The sequence below is a fragment of the Meles meles genome, chromosome 9, assembly GCF_922984935.1.
Source record: "Meles meles chromosome 9, mMelMel3.1 paternal haplotype, whole genome shotgun sequence".
Lineage (NCBI taxonomy): Eukaryota > Metazoa > Chordata > Mammalia > Carnivora > Mustelidae > Meles > Meles meles.
This window is the reverse complement of record NC_060074.1, coordinates 40,530,153-40,551,839: the sequence shown is the minus strand read 5'-3', so window position 1 is coordinate 40,551,839 and position 21,687 is coordinate 40,530,153. Positions and strand designations below refer to the sequence as shown.

The 21,687-nt window shown below is 44.4% G+C and overlaps 1 protein-coding gene across 1 annotated transcript in view; it reads right to left on the bottom strand.

The window, feature by feature from the left end:
• DIS3L2 (DIS3 like 3'-5' exoribonuclease 2) overlaps window positions 1-21,687 on the bottom strand; it is a 367,036-nt gene that overhangs the window by 128,074 nt on the left and 217,275 nt on the right. Inside the window, exon 10 of the mRNA XM_046019310.1 lies at window positions 7,774-7,853. Within this exon, the coding sequence (XP_045875266.1) occupies window positions 7,774-7,853 (80 nt within the window). The remainder of the gene's footprint in view (window positions 1-7,773; window positions 7,854-21,687) is intronic.

The following is a 21,687-nucleotide window of genomic DNA, read 5'->3' as shown; positions in this document are numbered from 1 at the left end:
TATTTATTTATTTGACAGAGAGAGAACAAGCAGAGGGAGCAGCAGAGGGAGAGGGAGAAGCAGGCTCTCCACTCTGCAGGGAGCCCAAGGCGGGGCTCGAACCCAGGACTCTGGGATCATGACCTGAACCAACGGTAGATGCTTAACCGCGTGAGCCACCCAGGCATCCTTTTAGTCAATATTTCTTATTGAAGGGCGTTACGTTCCACCCAGTGCTCAAGCCAGATACTTAGATGACATTCTAGATTCTTTTCTTCTTCCAGTATCAAATTTATTAACTTATTCATTCATTCACGCAACAAAAATTTGCATGTGTGCCAACCAGGTAACACCCAGTGCTCAGGGCACTGAGTGTTTCATATGAACGAAATGATGTCCTTGATCTGATAAAGATTTCCATCCAGTGGGGAAGACCCAAAGAAGCGCCTTAAAGAAAATCAAGGTGGCGGAGGCTTAGGGAAGACTGTGGGGACAGGGGGGTGGTCAGGAAGGCCCCCGCCATGAGCTGACATCTGAGCAGAACCTAAGAGCCAGGAGGGACCTAGAGAAGAGGAATCTGGACAGAAGGAAGGGGAAATGCAGAAATGCTGAGGCAGGAGCAGCCTGGCATGTCTGGGGGACAGCAGAAGGGCTGTGTGGCTGCAACGGAGTTAGCGAGAGAGGGGCTGTGGGAGCAATGTTAGAGAGGCAGAGTTAGCGGTGGGTCATAGGAAGAACCTGGATTTTTATCCTCGCTGCGACATGAGAACCTTGGCAGAAGTGAAGCAGGGCAATGGCCTGAGGGGATGGGCATTCTGTAAGGGCTGCCTTGATCTCAATATGCAGGAAGAAAAGGGCAAACGCAGGAGACCAGCAGCTCCCGCAGCTGCCCAGACACCAAGTCCTGCCCTGATTTCCTTTCCTGGCTGGTGCCTCCCTCCAGTTCTGGCTCCTAAGCCTCTGCCGTGGTTGGGTGCTTGCCACCTCTTACCTAGACCATTTCAATGCCACTGCTCTAATCCAGCCTGCTTGAGGATGCCAGAGTGATCTCTCCAACCTGCAAGTTGGATCCTGCCTCTCTCCTGCTTCAGACTCTTTGCTTACCGCTGCACTCAGGCTGTAACTCCTCGCCAGAGCCTGCAAGCCCCTTTCCCAATGACCTCACCAGCTCCTCCCATCCCACCAAGTCTCAGCCACGTGGTATTTTCGGTTCCTTTCAGTACCAAAGCCCTTGTGCCTCAGGGTCTCCACACACTCCACTCCCCTAGCCTGAAATGTTCTTCCTCCCATTCTTCATCTCCCTGGCCCCTGTTTATTTTCAAGTCTAGGTTAAAATGCTATTGTCCATCTTAAATGTGGGACCCACCCAGGTCCTGCACTTAAACTATGGGTCATTCCCACATGTACTTACTTGATTTCACTTGATAACTAACCTGGAGAGGACAGGAAGTATAAGTGTTTCCTGCTACCGTATATCTAGCACAGGGCACAGAACACAGTCCTCGATCCTAGTTCTTTTTTTTTTTTTTTTTAAAGACTTTGTTTATTTATTTGACAGAGAGAGAGATCACAAGTAGGCAGAGAGGCAGGTAGAGAGACAGGAGGAAGTAGGCTCCCTGCTGAGCAGAGAGCCCCATGTGGGGCTCGATCCCAGGAGCCTGAGATCATGACCCGAGCCGAAGGCAGAGGCTTAACCCACTGAGCCACCCAGGCGCCCCTCGATCCTAGTTCTTGAAGGAACAGATGCTTTTGTTCTCCAAGTCAAAATGCTGCCTTCTCCATAAAATCTCAACTTGCCAGTGGTACCCACCAAGGAGGTCATGGTCTTGTCCCGGCTTTATCTACAACTACTACCCCACTTGAACCTCACACTCCTGGTATTCCCTGCTCTGTGTAGTTCCCTTTCAAACACCATGCTTCTGTCACCCTGGGGCTTTGTCTTCCTAGAAGACCCTTCTCCTCTTGAGTGCCTGTAAACACCAGCAAAGATTCACTGAGCACCTACTCCGGGCCTGGGCATCTGTGCCAGTGAATGGCGGACAGCCAGACAGAAACAAGAGGAGTAGGTGGGTGGTGAGTGGGTGATGAGTGGTGAGGAAAGAGGTCAAGCAGGACAGGGGGAGAGGTGGGGGCAGGGGTGTTGAGAGGCAGAAAGGGGAGGCAGAGCCTTACCGAAAACACCACCAGGCAAATCTCGAGTCAGCCACGGGGATCTCCTGGGAAAGAAGGCTGCGGGCAGAGGGAACATGGGTGCCACGGCTGACGAGCGTGTGATGAGGGGGACTGGTGTGCCCCCGTGGAGAGAGAGGCAGAGAAAGCAGGGTTAAAGAAAGCACCTGGAGAAAAGAAGTCCAAAAACGAGAACCAAGAGCAAGTAGGGCCCTCTGAGCGCAAGGAAGAAAGAGTTTCAAGAAGGAAGAGCAAAGAGCCAAGTGCTACAGATGTCGGGTGAACTGAGGTCAGGGACGACCTATTTGTTGAACCTCCCAAAGCCATGCTGTGAAGGGGAAAAGGAACAAATGAGAAGAGAGGCAGGAGCAGCAGCAGGTTCAGGTCACTCTTTCGAGGGGAAAGAGTGTCCATCCTCATGGACACAGGAGGGTGGAAGTTCCTGAGGCAGAGCAGGGCTGAGGAAGCTTCTGTAGGATGGAGGAGACTGAAGTTTGCACACGGAGAGGAAGAAGCCAGACCAAGGGGAAATGTCAAGTGCCAGGGAGAGTGACTGGTACGGGGAGATCCACCCAGAGGGAGAAGAGAGCCCAGGGGGGTTCTGGCCTGCTTTCTGGGACTTGCCCAAATGTTCACGCACAAGCTCCAGGACTTCCACGCTCTCTTTTCCTTCCCAGAGGCAGATGCAGAGACATCCTGTCAAAAACTCCTCTAGCACCTATTTTATTGGGCAGATTCTCTGGTCAATACCTAGAACACAGGGGCACAGTCTCTCCAGTTCCTACTTTCGCACCGCCTCCAAAGGCATTAGTCATGACAAGAAACTCTTAGCAGGTGACAAATACAGCTACGTGGGGGAAGTTACACAGTTTAGGAATTCTGTAACATTCTAACAGGCTTTGCTCCTGATCTCTCTTGTTCCTATTTCCTTGCTGGGACAGAGCTCCCTAGTCCCTCCTCCTTGGGGAAGGGAAAGCCATGCAACCAGGAAGGCAACAGAGGCAAATCAGGAAGGAAGACTGGCGCCCCCTACAGCAAAGCAGGTAACCTGCATTCCAGAGGTCCCTCAGGATGATGGCTGTTCATCTGACGATTTTCTTACAATGTGTCAGTCCAACAGGATGGCTCCTGCTTTCTTTGAGTCAGATGGCTGCACTCTGTGGGGACAGGAAATAGGAGCAGCTGGCTGAATAGAGAGGGGGTGTGCTCCTTGGGTGAGAATTTCAGGGTTCAGAAATGAAAGCAGCATGCAGAGAGACAGGCAAGACGGATGTGACTACGGGTATCCCGCCCAGGCATTCCCTATGGACTTCTGCTGAGGTGTGGTTAAGGTGTCAAGTCCCCAGAAAGCCTCAAGGAGGAATGGGTTTGTTTGTGTACTCATTCATTCATTTACTCATTTCCCCCCAGTGGTTTCTAGTATATTCACAACGTTGTGCACCTATCAACTATCAAATTCCAGAACATTTTCATCACCCCCAAAAGAACCCCCAAACCCATTAGCAGTCATTACTCATTCCCCCCCTCTCCCCAGGGTCAAAATCCTTCATTTCTAAGGCCTGGCTAGGATAATGCTGCCACATTCAAAGGCAGAGCACTCATGAGAGAATAAAACATTAGAGAAAGCAGCCACGAGAGAGGCGGGGAACATGAATTCCCTGTAGAATCTGGAGGGTGCTTGGATTGGCTAAGCTGAGTAGAGGTCCTGTCTAACAATCTCTCCTTGAGACTGAAGCAAAGCAGTGAGCCTTGTTTAACTGAAGAGAATGGGTTCCTATTACTCTGGACTTGGGTCAGCCCAGTAAGGAGGCCCTGATGGCCATGGAGAAGTCTGGATACAGGCTGCCATGTACCTGAGACCTCATAAGGGCAGAAGTGACTGCACAACATGGGCAACAGGCTACAGCTCACGGAAGAACATACAGGATGCTCAGCGGAGGGGTGGTGACACAAAGGTGAGAGCTGTTATGCAGTCCCTAGGGCATGCTCGTGTGAGAGACAAGCCTTGTTCTGGAGCCCCCAACAGGCATCCACGGGACCAAGGGAAGGAAAACTGCAGCAAGACAGAAGCATTTCAGACCACAACAGGGAGGGATTTCCTAATGGTTACGCCATCTTCAGGCCGAATGGGCTGCCCATAAGGTAGAGAGTTAAAATGCCGTCTGGAGAGTCAATAAGTGGACGCTGTGGAGGTAATTTAAAAACCAGAGGGTGATGTGACGACCGTAGTCCTCCACGCCTGAGTCGTGAGGTCAGCTGTGAGGTGTGCTGCAAGTGATCTGTTAGAGTAATAAGACACAGGAGTGTGTGACTCGCCACCTTGAGATTCTGGGTTATCTTTGTAACATCACTCTTGTACACTTGCATTATTCAGTATTTTGTTGAGCAAAAGTGGATTGCTCCATGTTCAAGTCAGCAGGTTGGGTCATGCCCATGGGAATATTCTACTCGAATGTAGTTTTAAGCTCAGGGAGGCAGGGACTTGGCAGGCTAGATGACTGGTAGAACCCCTTCCAGAGCTGAGATTCTTCGAGGGAAGGGGGCACCCCCTCCTCAGCCAGCTGACATAATCCTGACATCCTGGGGAACAGGTGTCCCTGCCTTTCCACAGAGCGAATCTGCAGGCTGTACGGTCATCTAAGTGTCACACCTACAGGAGACACTGGTCATGAGTCCCAAGGATACATCTGAACTCTACAGAATGGGACAGTGAGGACTAGATAAGTTACATCTGTTTGAGGGTTTCATTTGCACAGAACAGTCATTCAGATGATTTCAGTACGTCCAAAGGGAAGTCTGACCTCAATAAATTTTCTTTAAATAAAAATAGTTATCGATGAGGTAAATAGGCTCAGAAAACATTATTTGCTTCTTGAAACGTTAAACATTTTTTCCTCTAAGCAAAAACTGACATGCACTGGTAACTAATGGAACCAGAACTCAGCCAACTTCACCCCAATCCAAACTGGAATGGACTTTCACTTTTCATCCCCCTGGATAAATAGCCTTGGCAGCAGCCCTTGTCACAAAGGCCAAATGTAGAAGTACCACCCTAAAGCTGCTTGACTGACCCACTCCGGCCTTTTCAGACTCTTCCCTGCCTCCTTCTCTGTGCCCTTCTTCTGCTGCTCTGCCAGATGACCGATGCTAACGATTCCTCTGGAACGCAGGAACAACTGAGCGGATGGAAGGCATGGGATCACCTGGTGCAGGGCGCTACTGGGCAGCCTGTGATTTCTGGCACCTCATCATTCTTTTTTTTTTTATTACAAAACTTTTTTTTTCATCATGAAACTATATTACCACATTAGAAGCATTTGGAAACTAGAGAAAAGAGAAAAATCACTTCGGATCCCATCACTCTAATAAAATCGCTGTTTGCATTTTGGTGCATTGTCTACTGATCTCCAGGGCTCCCTGTGTATGTGGTTCTATGGACTACATGCATTTAGCTTATTTGGCTCCCCGCCCCCACCTCTGAAAGGGATGTGTGACAGCTTAGATAAACGTGCACCATCAGATGGTCAACTCGATACAGACACTGTCTCTCCCAAACCAGCTCATCCTCTTGCCGCTCTGGCTTCTCACTTGGAAATTCCATCTCCCCATCATCCAGGTTGAAACTTTTGCTCTGTGTTGGGTAGTGTGAAGACTGCTTTCCCTCAAACTCAACATCCATTTCCACTGATTCTTCTGTCATTACTCCTCTGTCACATCTGCCTTCCCTGCCCACCCAGTGCCCTCACAACCTCTAGTCCAGTTACTGCCAACGATTCCAATGCTTCTCTGCCTCTACTTCATCTCCTTCATCTTGTACTGCTAGATTAGTTTCTTTGAATGCTCTCCTTGAATAAGAGATTGAAAACAACTGGTTTTCAATTTTCTGACACAGAACATCCTTTGGCTGGACATTTACAAACAGGTACCACCTGTCCCCCATCTACTTTCCCCGCCCTATCTTTTACCGCTTCCCTCCCAGAAACCTCTGCTGGGAATCTGTCATCCTAGACAAGAGACATAGTGTGTAGTGCACAGAGTGAGTGGGGCAGGACACATGCCTGCTCTCTGGGTGCCCGTGAGACCACCACCCAGGCCAGCCGAGATGCGGTGACAGGTGTTAGACCTTGCCTTCGGCCATTAACAACTATGGAAGTGGACACAATAAATAAAACAACTGTTTTCAAGCATTAGACTCCAAACAGAGCAGGGCCATGAACCTGGAGAGAAGGGAAATACAGGAAGTGAGGTTCATTGTCACCTGTCTTCCTGTCTGGGAGCACTTTTCAGACTGGAGATCGGGGGAGGGGACTGCACAGAGAGCAACATGCTCAAGCTTTTGCACTTAGCAAATATTCCTCCGAAGATGAGAAACCAGCCCAGCATTTGCTTTTTTATGTAGGCTTCTCACACCCTGGATTTTGAAAATCTGTAATTGCTCCAAAATTTCTAGGGGAACTTTTGTCCCTTTACATGTTATGTTTCTTTCAATTTTCTTTGTTGAAACTACTGAGCAACCTTGCCTACAGTTTCAAGGAGGGCTCCACTAGAAGATGAAAGCATTCTCTGACAGTGATGTGTTCTGTCTCTCAGCCTCCTATCTGCTAATCTTCACTGCCTGCTCCAGTAGAGAAGAGATCACACAGGGAACCTATGTGGAGTTGTACGTCAATGAAATACATGAACACCTCTGCAATGTCTTAGAAGACTTTGCCGCAGACTGAAACCCCAAGGGTAGCGGGCCGTCAGGCCCATGACAGTGGTGAAGCCATATCCAGAACAACTAAAGCCAAGGCAGTCCCCTAGACACCATCCTAGAGAGGGGCAGGAAATAGCGAAAGCCGAGAAGTACCACATGGGAGGGGCATTAGAACAGGGATTGCTAGGGTTTGCTTTTCTCACATCCCACACACTTTCCCTCCCCCTGCCCCACCGTAGTTTTTAAATCCCCTACTCTTCCCTGCTTAGGTCCATCCCCAAAGAATGTTTAAAGAGCCCCTACCAGCTGCCTTTCAGAATCTGCTGGGCACTTGAAGACCTGCGGGGAGCAGGGCCGGCTTTTCCAGTGCAGGTGCAGAGGGCATTCAGCAGGAAGGTGGACCCACTGCTGAGTATGCCTTTGTTTGGAGGGTACCCCCAAATCATCCTAATCTATTGGTAAATGCAGGTAAAGAACCCAATGCTTCTCCTAAGCAGAGGTTAAGGGCTTTCTTCTTAACCAACTGAGCCACCCAGGCATCCCTTTTTTTTTTTTTTTTGGTCAGAGAGAGTGAGCACAGGCAGACAGAGTGGCAGGCAGAGGCAGAGGGAGAAGCAAGGGCTTTCTTCTTGAACACACGACACCCAACTCCAACTTCCTGAAGAGCCAAGGCCTGGAAGTAGTTCTTCTGCTCTCATTGCTGTGGCAGCTGAGGCCCGAAGAGTCCCAGTGAGAAGAGTCCCAGTGAGTCACCCTCATCAAAGTCACCACAGGAACACAATCTTTAAGTCCCACACAGTGCAGACCCAGGAACAAAGCAAACCCAACCCTACACATTATATTGTTTGGGGAGTATGCAGCCGCCAGGCTGACCAGAAAGGCATGCAGATGGCCCGCTACCCAGAAAGGTATAGAAATTTCCATCCTACCATCAGCAAGTGGCTTGCAGGAGAGAGCATCATCGAGGTCACGGGCAGTTGATGGGTCAATGGTGAAGATACAGTCTTTCCTAGGAAGGATTGAAGATAGGATTAGCAATGCCACAAACACCAGAGTCTTCAACCCACTGCACTAGAGTTTTAGAGGATGGTTACTTTGCAAATGTGCAAATGGCAGGCAAAGGGAAGAATAGCTTCTGTCATGGCTCTCTGAGAAGGGGATCTTTAGTCAACTGTGAGACAGAAGAGACAAATTCAGGAAGCTCCCATCTCCACTGTCTCTCCGAGGGTCTTCCGCTTCCTGTGAACGGGCACCTACTTGAGCCTGAGCAAAAGGAAGTGTGAGTGGGTAGAGTGAAGGGGCTTCTACACACGAGGCTTCCAAGAAAGAGTTTTCCGACATGAGGAGCAAGTGCCTTTGGTAAATTACTCTCCGAAGGTCAGTTCTTGCTTCTGCCTCCCTCATCCTCAGTGGCTAATGGGAACCTGTCCTTCAAGGATCTATGTAAGGATGTCTCACTGCTCCTTCTCCTATCTCGCTGAACTGGGGGTTGGCCAAAGAATAAGTCACCTGACTTGTTGTGACAAAGGGGATAGGACCCAAGAATAAGTTTTACCAAAAACAAACAAACAAACAAACAAACAAACAAAACCCCAACAACTTGGGGCCATACAGTTAGCCATAATACGACTATGCTTGGAAACGTACCCAATCGGTTGTTTCTATGGACTGATTGTATACTTCACCCAAGCTCACAGAATCAGTATGCCCTCTTCCCCCTTATCATCATATGGTACCTCTGTGCATATCTCCCTCTTAATCTGTGAAGTGCTGGGACATTTTCATTCTGCTGTAGGGCTTCCAGCCACCCGTCCACCCACATAAATACCCACGGTTTGAGCACTGTCCACAGTTCTCCCCACCCCCTGCCTCACTATCTGGTGCCCTCTGCTCCCAGGCTCACTAGCTGGAGCCCTCTGCTGCCACTGGACTCTTCCCAAGTTCTCTTTCCACATCCGCTAGTACGAACAGTGACACCACTATCACGCCCCAGTCTCCTTGGATGCCTCATCGCTGACGGAAAGCAGCCTGCTACCCAACAATCAGACTGGCTTGCTTCATACAAACTTCTTTCCTTGGACTGCTCCTCTGCTTAAAGTGTCCCCAAAGCCCTCAGAGGCTGCCAAGCTGGCTCTGTTCCCTTCTGCCTAATAACTCTCAGCAGCCCACTCTGACCTCTTATGGAGATCAGCTCACCCCTGCCGTAGCTTGATTCTAGGACAGTACCCTTTCTAAGATGCCCCATCAATTTGACAATAGCTTTTTAGGGAGACAAAAACCCCTACCATAGTAAATATATACATTGATTTTAATGTATCTCAGGATTTGAGAAATGTCAAAATGGTAAAAATAGAGTTAGATTCTTAAATGGTAAATGAACATACAGATAAGCAAACTGCATACCTCTACACAAGGGAACAGTAATTAGCAACAAGAAGGAACAAATTGCTCCTACATGTAACAACTTGGAATCTCAAAGTTACTATGCTAAGTTAAAAATACCATGCTCATGAGCTTACAAAATGTATGTAATTCCATTTCTATGACATTCTCAAAAAGACAGAACTATATGACCACAGATCCGTGGTTGCCAGGGGCTGAGGGCACCTGGTCTGGGAGAACATAGCTTTCCTGTATCTTGACTATCATGGTGGTTACATGAGTCTATAGGTGTCTTAAAATTCATGTGACTGTACAACAAGTAAAGGTCAACTTTACTGTTTATTAACTTAAAGACTGAATTTTTAAAAAAGATTTTATTTATTTGAGAGAGTGTGTGTGCAAGCAGGGAGAGAGGCAGAGAGGTAGGGACGCAGAGGCAGAGGGAGAGGGAGAGAATCCCAAACAGACTCTACACTGAGTGTGAAGGCTGACATGGGGCTCGATCTCAACCCCAAGATTGTGACCTGAGCTGAAACGAGGAGACACTTAACCGATGGAGCCACCCGGGTGCCGCTAAAAATAAAAAATTTTAAATATGATTTTTGAATTAAGGAAAGTAAAAAAGTACGTGTTCATTATTAATAGAGTTGATGAATAGGTGCTGGAAATACATTTTCCTTTATGCTTTTCCATATTTTTTAAAAAATTTCACTATAACTTATTTTCATAAATGGAAAAAATTAGCATTGTAGATAATCTCCCCCAAACAAAAATAATTGTCCATCACATACATAATATTGCTTATAAGACATGTAGCAACCTTGTAGACTCGTACTGTAGAATACAATCACTAGCTTTAAAATGATGAGCGGTGTAGAACTATAAACTCACTGGTATATAAAGAGAAGAGGGTGAGGAAAGTTGGGTGCGACTTTCAAGATGAAGGACACAAGAGCATTTAGAGCGCAGTCCTAGGGAGAGTGGCTTCTCAGGACATCCAATCTTCTCACTAAACAGTTGAAGAAGAGGTGCTCACAGTAGCGGGAACACCAATGTGGAAGTCTTGGGATATAAAGAAATAATTTCTGTTCCACCATATAAAAGAAGATGTAATTATGGCACAGTGCCAAATGAAAAGAGAAACCAGATGTCCCCTGGAAAGAAGCTCCCTGAAGGCTGTGTTGGCAACTCCCAAGTGTTTGCTGAATGAATGCACGCACACTGACAAGAAGGGACAGGAAAGTGAAATCAATCCTAACACCAAAGTAATGGGCTCTGAATTGATGAGGATCTTGAACTTGATTCACAAGGCAGGGAAGGAACTAACTGCTTGTTTCTTTTTGTAGCCCCCATAAAAGCTGGCAAAATGCTTTATATGTACACTGAATACTCAATAAATACTTGTTAAACTGAAAGTAAAATGTCAGACTTGGAGGAGGGAATGTTTTGATCCTCCTTCCTTAGTGACATCATAAGAAACTGAAAGAATGTCCCTTTAGTCAAAAATCAAAAAGAACACTGTTAGCTTGGTGAGGGCCACAGCTGACTGGTTTACTTAGATTGTTGAGAAGGAAGTTATGCTTTCTTAAAATTAAATGTCTCTAGGTGCTTTGACTTTTATTTCAGTGAATGAATAAATGATGCCCACTAAAACATTACAGTGCCCAATTGGTGCAGACATACGTGACAAAGTACAATTTCAGGGCTTCGGTTTTAATTTGTCAGTTTCTTTAAGAGGACTCACTGTTTCGAGAAAAATCGTCAACTAGCCTGAACACTCAAACCAACTCTCTACTACTTTTTTTTTTTTTAATCTGCTCTTAAACCAGAAACATGAAAGTCGAAATTAAAACAACTCTGAGGAACAGCAATCAGGAAGGCTTGTTAGACAGACATACCATCCAAATATTATCTTTGATCATGGGTCAGCAAACTATAGCCACAGACCAAAAAGGGACTGCCACCTGTTTTTGAATGACCTGTGGGACAAGAATGGTTTTGCATTTCTTAATGGTTGGGAAAAAACCAAAAGAAAAATATGTTTCGTGACATGGGAAAATTATATGAAATTCAAATTTCAGTATCCATAAATGAACATACAGCCATGCTTTTTGGATACAATGGCAGAGCTGAGTAGTTATGACAGAGACTGTCTACTTAACGTTATCTATCTGGCCCTTAACAGAAAGTTTCCTGACCCATTTTAGATCAACGATCCCCAGTAAACCAAGTTTTGTTTTTTGTTTTTGTTTTTCTCTTAAAGGTCTGATGATTAAATCAGTTTGGGAAATGCTGAGTCAATTTCTTAATTGAGGGACTTTTAGACCCTTCAGTGTGCTGCTGCTGTGCAAGTCTTGCCATACCTACTAGATCTAGGCTTTTTATTCCTCTTTTTTTGGTTCTGTTTTTTTTTGTTGTTGTTGTTGTTGTTTTTTGGTGGTAGAGCATCCCCCAGAGGCACCAGGTTCTGCAGGAGACCACCCTTTGAGAAGTGATGAACCAGACCCTGCATAGGCCTCCAGGGGAGTCCTTATCCCAAACGGATCCTTGCCATCAAGCCTGCTCCAGAGGTCATGGCAAGAAGCCAACAGAATGGCCAGGCTGTCCACTGCGGGTAAGCCAACGAGGGCTTTGTTTCATCCACTCTCTGGGGAAGCTGATGAGGGCTTTGTTTCATCCACTCTCTTGGGGCCCCTTTTATGAGTGCTTCTGGAGGAAGTTTATTCAGGGCAAGGACCCATTCCTACCCTCTTGAGTTAATGGTATGTTTGTATCTTTTATGAGTCCCTCTTTGCTTTGGCTTCTAGGAACTCAGAAAACTACTGCAACCTGCCTCAAAAGGATCTTGTTTGTCATTTGGACTCTGTGAATTCACCTTTATCCTGGTTGTGACTAATTATCTCACTTACATACTCCTTTTGCCTTGTATCCTAATTTTAAAAAATTAACTGCATTATATGTCTACCTGCTAGCTCCCTCGGGGTTTTTTTTTTTTTTTAAACTACAGTATAAGCATGTACATGCACAGATTAAGGGGTCACAACATTTCAGAATCACGTTGAAGGGGACACTGGATGAAAAGAAGACCTTCAGTATGGGCTACTAAAAGAACTAACTTCTAGAAAGAGTGAAACTTGGAAAGCTCCCAACAAGTATTTGTACTGTAGCTGAGCCCTCCAAACTCACTCACTCACTATGGAAAATTGGGAGAAGCAAGGGAACAGTGAGTGACCCTGACAAACCCCAGTCCTCAGTGCTGAGAGCCAGTGATTTAGTCTGTGGTCATCGCCACAGTTACAAAGCGGCCATGATGTGGTGTATGTGGGCTCCTGGCCATGGCCACGGCAGCCGGGAGCTACTGGCCTCCGCACTTGGGAACCCAGCCCCACGGGGGTGGCGCACTGTGCAGCTGTTACACTCTGGTAACATGCTGGGGCTTTTACTGGCTCCTTTTCTGGAAGGCTTTGGTCTCACAACCTGCAGGGAGCAGCCTGGCCTGCCAGCGTTTAGAACCTGTGAGACCAAATATTTAAAGAGTTCCGCAACAATGGTTAGAAAGAAGCTAACCCTGATCCACAGGAAATCAAGTGCCAGGTGGGGGAGGGAAAGAACGAGACTCCAGTTCATGAGGCTGCAGAATTCCGATTCAGTGCAACGTTATGTAACCCAAATTTCTGAAGGCACATGACTGAAGGGCTTAGTAAAACTTTTTAAAGGGACAGAAAGCTTCTAAGATTGTCCTCCTCAAAGCCATGTGTCTAGGAAAAGAAGACAGGAAAAGTAAGTGAAAGCTTTCTCTAATCCCTTAAGACCTTGCCAAGAATCCCAGGAAATCAAACCATAGAAAGAAATTTTGTTCCTCTGACCCTGCATCCTCTCCCTCCTCAAAGCACCAGCTCTTCTGCCTCCTGGCAGCTGGAGGCAGCTGGTTCGTCTCCATGGCAACACTGCCTCACCTCTTCATCTCATTCACCTCACTGGAGTCTGGCCTCAGCCCTTACCCGGGTCATAGAAATTGCTCTCCCTGTGGGGCACCTAGGTGGCTCAGTCGGTTCGGCTTCCGACTCCTGATCTTAGCCCAGGTCTTAGTGTCACGGTCCTGAGTTCGAGCCCTGTGTTGGGCTCCATGCTGGGCGTGGAGCCTACTTTTAAAAAAAAAAAAAGAATGAAATTGCTCTCCCTAAGGTCACAAGTACTGCCAGGTTAATCACCTTAAAGCATGTGTCTGGTCAAAAACCTTTATCATCTCCTTACTCAGTAAAATAGAAATTCAGTTTAGAATTCAGAACCTTTCATGACATGGCCCCAACCTGTATTTTTCCAGCTGGTCTGCACAGTCCAAACATGAGCCTTTTGTGCTGAACTTTCCTCTGTGCCCTCTGGTCTCAGAAACACTGTGCTGCTCCTAACATGCAGACGTTCACTCAGCCCATCTCCAACGTCTGGGACCGACCTAATTTTGAAAAGACTGGCTACACGAAGCTACCTTTTTCCAGGGAACCTTCTGTGGTTCCACCTAGTGGAGAGAGCTTCTGGTCTGCTGTCCCGCCCATGCCTGCAGCCTGCCCGTCTCCAGTGGTGCTAGTCATTGTCACCAGCATGCTGGCGGAGACTGAGGGACAGGTCTTCTCCCTGTGACAGGGCTGGACACGCCTCAAGGTCTGGCTCTGTGTCTACTCCAGCACGCTGAAGGCACACATGATAAGCGAAGGAGCAAACGACCAGAAGGTCTCGTTAGCACTTTTCCATTCAACTCTGCGGCGGTATCTTGGGAAATACATTTAGGATTAGAACTCATGACCTCCTGGCGTGCAAGCCTGTGGTCACACCACAGTGTTATTTTTTCCAAGGGTGTCCTTTTCTGTCTTCATCCCATCTTCTTTTCTCATAAAACAGTGTTTTACAAACTGTGGTTCAGGGCCCATCTCCAGACTAACAAAATTTCAAGAGGCCCTCCTCTCCTCTGTCCGTGACACTCAGTTTATGTCTCCTTGATAGCAAGCAATTCTGCTGTGAAGGATCTGGGTCAGTGCTGGTGAATGGGTGAAAAGGGACGGAAAAATTTTAAGAAATAACCTTAAGAGGTTAAAGAACATGATCTTTACACAAACACTTTCCTTGATGAGACGAGTCTACACAGAAACCAGAAAATGTTATATAAACTATAGCAGGAAAAAAAGCTAATAGCCAGAGCACTCATCCATGGGCTACCAGGTAGAGAGCCCAGCCAGATGGGTGCTGGACAGTCCAGTCGACAAGTCAAATGCTGAATTCGTCTGAGCTTCCATTTCTATTTGACTTTTCTGAGGCAAAGGGAGCTGAGAGCATTGTCCAAACTGATGGCCGCCCCCTGTGGTGTGGCAGGGCTGGACCTTTATTTTTCCTGATGGCAGCTGTGGAAATGTTAATACTCTTTCACTCAGCCCTCCTGCCACAACAGATGCTATAAAGTCTGACACAAATCCCAGATTTTTCAGACTAAGGTCTATTTAAAGCAGAAAGAGACCTTGGTCCATCTGTCCTTCTTTCCCCTACAAGTGATGAAGTGACCCATCTGAGACCAGAGAGTGAGCTGAAGAAATGGAGTGCTGCCCTGGGGAGGCTGTTTTGCATGGGACCCCAGGTTTTTAACCTAGGGCCCACAGAAGGCTGACCTCAAGTGTCAGCAAAATTCTAGACCAAGTGAACATAGTCGTTAGGTTACTTTCTAAAAGGGCACAGATAGGATGAGACTGAATCAGAATCAATGAAATAGTCTTCCCCATTACATTCACTCACTCACTGAATCTCTCATTCTTTGCAATTTTTTGTACTTCAACAATCAACACTCTGGAGCAGAGGCCGTGGGACAAGGCTGGCCGGAACTAAGGGAGCCAGAGAAAGTCATGGTTTCAACTCAAAGAATGTGCTAAAATTTTCTTCCCCTCAATTTTCATTTTGTTTAAACTTTTAGGGAAGTTGAAAGAACCCTGTAGGATGAACATCCATAAACTTCTCATCAAGATTCATCAAATGTCAATACTTTGCCCATATCTGCTTTATCTTTCTCCTCTAACCCTTCCCCTACATATATCTAGATTTTTTTTTCACATCTGAACTGTTTAAACTTATGTTGCAGAAATGATATTTTACTCCTCCATACTTTAGCATGCATTTTCTAACTCTAAGGGCCTTCTTCTACAGAACCACAATACTGTTACCATAGACAAGAAGACTAATAATCCCCTACAATCGACCTACAGATCATATTCAAATGTCTTCAACTGTCCCCCAAAAGTTTCTTTAGCTCTTTGCTTCCCTGCTGATCTAGGATCTAATCAAGTTTTACACATAGTATTTGGTAGTTATGTCTCTGTTTGATGTAAAACTGTCCATCCTTTCTTTTCAACGTAACATTGCTTTTTGAAGAGTCCAGGCTAGACGCCTTGTAGGATGTCTTGTGTTCTGGATTTATCAGCTTGTTTCCTCATGGAAGGTAGAAGAAAGGAAGGGGCAGAAGGAAATCAAATGTGGTAAAATTCATCTTCTCTGAATTTCCCAAATAGAAAGCTGGTTTTTAAGTCTCAACTAGATTCAGAGTGAACATTCTAGGCTGAATACTTCACAGGTGACAGTGTGTACTCAGTGCCTTTCTTCAGAAGGCACAAACTGTCAGGCTATGGTATTTGATTACTTGGTTAAAGTGCTGATACCCAGTTTTTACTGTGGAATAATTTCATCGGTAGAATAGAACTTTCAGATAATGTGAATATCTTGTTCTCAAAGAAACCTTTGAGCAATGATTTTAGCATCCACTGGGGATTTTTGCCTGAACTGCTATAACTCTGCAAGTTATAAAATGGTGCTTTTCAGCTCCTATAATAAATACATTTACTAGCGGGCTCTCTTCTGTCAAGAGCTTTTCGTGCTATGTTCCCAATGTTTATTTTGAATATCATTATAGATCCACTGATTTTTTTTTTTTTTTAAGAGAGGGAGAGAGTGAGGTGGGAGGTAGGGAGAGCAAAAGGAGAGGGAGAGAGAGAATCTTAAGCAGTCTCCATACCCAGCACAGAGCCGATGCCTGTCTCAAGCTCAGTCTCACAACCGTAAGATCAGGATCTGAACCAAAACCAAGAGTGAAACATTTAACCAACCAAGCTGCCCAGACACCCCCATATTCACTGATTTTTATTTTTGATTCAATGTATTACAATCTATTTTACCATTACTATTCTTTCTGATACTCAAATTGAAGCAAACTAGGCTGGTGGGAGCTCTTTCAAGTGATCTCCTGTGTCCTTGTGGTGTGCCTTCCCTAATAAATCCTTGAACCCTTCTATGCTTTTTTGCATAGGAAATGTTTTAGGCTCACCTTACATATGACCTACCCCAGACTAATAATCACCCACCTCCCTATGGAGCCCTGATTCCTTCTGGCCAGGAACAAATGATATTTAAAAACCAATATAGGGTACTTGCTCATTATTACTGAAGTATCATGGCTTCTAGGCCCTTTTAGTAGGGGAATTAGAAAATACTGAGTTAAAACATAGAAATTGCTGATATTGGACTACCTGTGGCCTATAAATTGGCAATTGCGGTAGTTCAACCTAACATACTTTTTAAAAATCATGAGTTCATATTGACACTATGATTAACTGATACCTAGTATCACAGAGTTCTTCTCATCTTCTCCTATCTTCTTTCTCCCAGTGAGAACCTCAGCACCCAACGGCCTCAATATTCTAAACCGTTTCAGAATTATAATTCCAATACACTAGCAACAAAGCACCTATTAAGATTTCTTTGGAGTTTGATCCTTAGAATATGGTCACTAGGAGTATACAGTTGGAGTGCTCAAAAGTATACTGCTGAAATTATTGGAATTAATTCTTTTTTCTGTATGTGGTGATGCTATGCATTAGATAAACATTGGGACCACTTATTTTTGTTTTATGTCAATTTTAGAGATTTTGCTTTTACTTCCTTTAAGACTTGATTTCATTTTATCAATGAACATTTAAAACATTTAAATGGTTCAAAGTTCAAGTGTACTCACAAAAGTCTTACTGCCATCTCTACCTTCCTACCTTGTTCCTGCCTATCGCTTAGAGATAACTATTTTCATCACATTCTGGTTTATCCTGTGTTCCAGCTTTTCTTTTTGATATTCTTTTCTTTTTTTTTTTAGTTAAAGTTTTTATTTATTTATTTGAGAGAGAGCTCGAGAGAGGGCACAAGCGGGGGGGGGGGGGGGCAGAGAGATAGGGAGAAGCAGACCTGATCTGAACTGACCTGATCATGACCTGAACTGAAGGCAGACTCTTAACCTACTGAGCCACCTAGGTGCCCTGATACCCTTTTTTCCTCTCCTTCTTACAGGAACAGTCAAATACTATAAACTCTTCTGCAACTTGATTTTTTCACTTAACAATAAATCCTGGAAATTACTTCATATCAGTCCAGAGACTAGAATCATAGAATCATTACAATTGGAAGTTCTTTGGAAGTCACCCTAGTCAAAATTTTATCCCCCAAATGACTCCTGGAGTCAATCAGACAGATCAACTCACATCTAGAATATTGGGAATAGGGGTGGGTAGTAAAGTTCATTGCCCAGTTAGGCCAGCCATTCAACTTAGAGCGCTGTCAGAAAGTAACTTCATATACTGAATTGACAACTGATTCTGAAAAACTTCATAATTTAGCCATTTGTAGCCCCAAAGAATTAAAGCTGGCTCCATCTTTCACCATGCAGCCCTTCAAACATGACTCTTCTCAAGAAATAGGCCCATCTCTTTCTTGTTCCAAATGGTTTATAATTGTGTATAATTGTAGTTATTTTCATAATAATTTTCACTTATTTTGTGTCAAGAACAAATCGAAGTCGTAAGAACCAGTGGAATATCAATATAAAAAAGGTATCAGAGGTCAAGAGAAAGAAGGCCAAAATTGCTTCACTCAAAATCTATGGGGCATCTACTGTCCCAGGTGTTTGGGACACATTTGAGAACAAAGATTCCTACCCACTTATATTCCAGCGGTGGAGGAGACAGAACACAAACAATTACATAATTGTATAAGTGCTGTGGAGGGGGAAAAAAAAAAGAAAAATTAGAACAGAGCTGGGGGTGGGGCAGGTTGTAAGTGCTGATTACAATTAGGGCAGCTAAGGTAGGCACCAATGGATGACGACATTTGACAATGACCTGAAGGAGTTAAGGAAGCAAGCCATAGGTTACACCAGGGAAGAAAGACTAGGACCAAAGGAAGAGCTTGTGCAATGGCCCAGAATCCATTAAATTAGTTTACAATGAACAATTGGGCACAACTCAACCAAAAGAGTTTGTAGGTAGAGCAAAGATGGCTTGGCGTCTGCATTTTTACTTTCTGTCCAAGAAGTCTTAAATCTAGGCCTGCAGGGGTTCAGAATGCAGATCTGCAGGCCTAAGGGAGCAACGAGAGCAGCTGAGTTCACTGGGCCCAGAAAGTCTCTATATCCAAAGCTCTCTCTCTGAACAGCTTTTTTCTTTTACCTCTGTGAGTAGTTTCTTATAACTGAGATTTATAATATCAGAATGGGGTTAAAAACAGGGAATACTGATTGATACATATTAAGTTTCAAAATCAGAGAAAATGAAGTAGTAATAAACTTCCAGGAAAAGCTCCTACATAGGAATCAAATATCAAAGGCCCTAAATATCGAGTGTTAAAAATTTAAGCATGAGGGGTGCCTGGGTGGCTCAGTGCATTAAGCCTCTACTTTCGGCTCAGGTCATGATCCCAGGGTCCTGGGATTGAGCCCCGCATCAGGCTCTCTGTTCAGCAGGGAGCCTGCTTCCCCCTCTCTCTGCCTACTGCTCTGCTTGCTTGTGATTTCTCTATCAAATAAATAAATAAAATCTTTAAAAAAAAATTTAAGCATGAAGGGTCTATACGATGTACAAAATCTTTGGAGTGTATAAATACATTAGAGGTCTTCAATATATGGGAAATCCGGCTCTCACCGAAAACACTTACACTAACCCCTAGCAATCACCTCTTATGAGAACAGAATTATAATAATGGTGGATATTCTTTTTGCTCTCCTTTTGTGCATGGGGAAACTGAGGCTCAGAGAGATTAAGTAATTTGTCTAAGGTCATGGAGCTGCAGAACTTTGACTTAATGGGGCAGCAATTCAAAAGAGACAGTGTTAAAAGAAGTAGACCGAGAAGTTTCGTATCAATGGAAACTGACATCTCTTCTAGTTACCCTTAGTTCCATACCTTATCTCAAGATTTAAACACCCTAGAAGCATTTTGGCTGAAGTAATAAATACCCCAAATTTCTTTCAGGAAAAGTTTCTTGATGTTGACTAAGTTGACAATGACTTCATTTTTAGGTACCAAATCTAAATCTGGCTATTTTTCACCCTTAACCTGAAAATTCATATAGGGAGTACTGATACCAAGTTTATTCAAAGTAGATTACCCCTCGGGGCATCTGCCTTGGCTCAGGAGTTCAGGTTGTGATCCTGGGGTCCTGGGACAGGTGGGCTCCCTGCTCTGTGAGGTGTCTGCTTCTCCCTCTCTGAATGCCTTGCCCCTTGCTTGTGCTCTTTCTCTCTCAAATAAAAAATCTTAAAAAAAAAAAAAAAGTAGATTATTCTTAATATGTTAGAAAAAGTCATGTCCCAAGTACTTTCTTTTGGAAAGGGCATACAAAAATATGATGAACTAGCCAAACAAAGAATATGCATAGATATATTTTCACTCAAATATACCACACTTATAATTTGCTTTGCCATTTCCAGAAGAGACATAGTTGATATGTAAAAATAAAACAGAAATTATAACCAAATTTTCATGACTTTATCAGAGACTTAAACACAATGGGGTAAAGGCCAGTATTTAACAGATTTAAATTCTAGTGGACAGAATTAAGAATAGTCACAAAGTCAAGGAATTAACTATGTCTAGACATCTCTCCTAGATTTCTATTTGAGGAACAGTATTTTTTTTCTCATCCTTTGAATTCCCAAGCTAGGAATTCAGAACCTGCTGTTGAAAGGATCATCATCCTTAATTCTCAATCCATTTATCAGGCTAAAATGCAAATGTAAGTGGTGAATACATTTCAACAGCCCTGAAGCTCCAAAGAGCCTTCTCAGGGAACATGCTGAGCTAACTGGGGAAGGGTTAAGCCACCCCTATTTTTCAGATCTGAAAACAGTTGTTCTGATATGAGAAGAATCATTACAATGGTGCCAGTTCCCTTCTATAAAAGCTATACACATTTTTTTGCACAACTGTATGATTGTTATGGCAACCATAAACATGGAACCATCATTCTTCAAATTACACAGTACCCATACAGGATTACCTACCTACGTCTGTACTACATTAGCCAGAATTTCTTTTCAGAAAGTGCTATGTCTGTCCTATAGATGTTTAGGAGCAAGATAAAGTGGCCTCTTTCAAAGGGAGATTCCACAACAATGAATCTTTCAAAAGCTTAGCTCTTCAAGAATTCTAGGGCCTTCCCTGTCAAGTCTTTGAATCTGATGGTCCCTGGGAGGCCTCAAAATATTTTCCCTGGGAGGCAGGGGAACTGCCTGAAAAATGTATTCCCCAAATGATTGTTTTTATTAAGAGGAAGACTAAAGCACCATAAACGGGCCTTAATAGACCTTACATGGTTTGGTAAAATGATGAGAACATTTACTAAAGTCTCGGGTTAGTGAGACGAGAGACTTCTTTAAAAGATACGTATGAGCATTTCTGAAAATACCTCACGAATATGCCAGACAAAAATGCCAAAATAAATTTCAGCTATATTTTAGAATGATCAGGGACTCTCTTATTACTTATTACTTTTTTTTTTTTTTACACCAGTAGAACCTTGCAACTTTTAACTTTTAAAGTGAGAATTCTTTCTCCTCATTAATGGGAGAAGCTAAGACTGGTCCTGTATGTCTTTTAATATTCACTTTGGGCCAAAATTCTGTTTCATTGTTCACAGAGCTTATTCTACAGTTTAAAAGAAAAAAAAAAAAAGGAGGCTGGTAATAACTTCCTGGCTGATTTTAATATTAAATACTTAAATTTAAGGCAAAAACCTGTTCATAATTACTGTGTGCTCTAAACTTTCCAAATAAGACTCTGAAATTTATTTAGTTTTCCTTTCTCAAAAATTGAACAAAATTAATTGAATTTAAAAAATTAAGAAACCCAAAAAACACACAGGGTTTTGAGGGGCACAGGGCAAGTCAAGCTCTAAAGGCAGCATTCTCAGTTCTCGCATGTGCTCCTTGCCAGTACAATGGAGTGAAGGGCACACTACTTCCCAGTTCCCATCCCACCTACCGGACAGGAGGAACCCCCATCAAGTCTGCACCTCTTCCTTCGTTTCCAGGGATCAATCTTCAGCACAGTCTTTCCATCTCAGCCCAAACCCCACCACCCAGTCCCTATGATGTCTGGCACTGGTCCTGAATT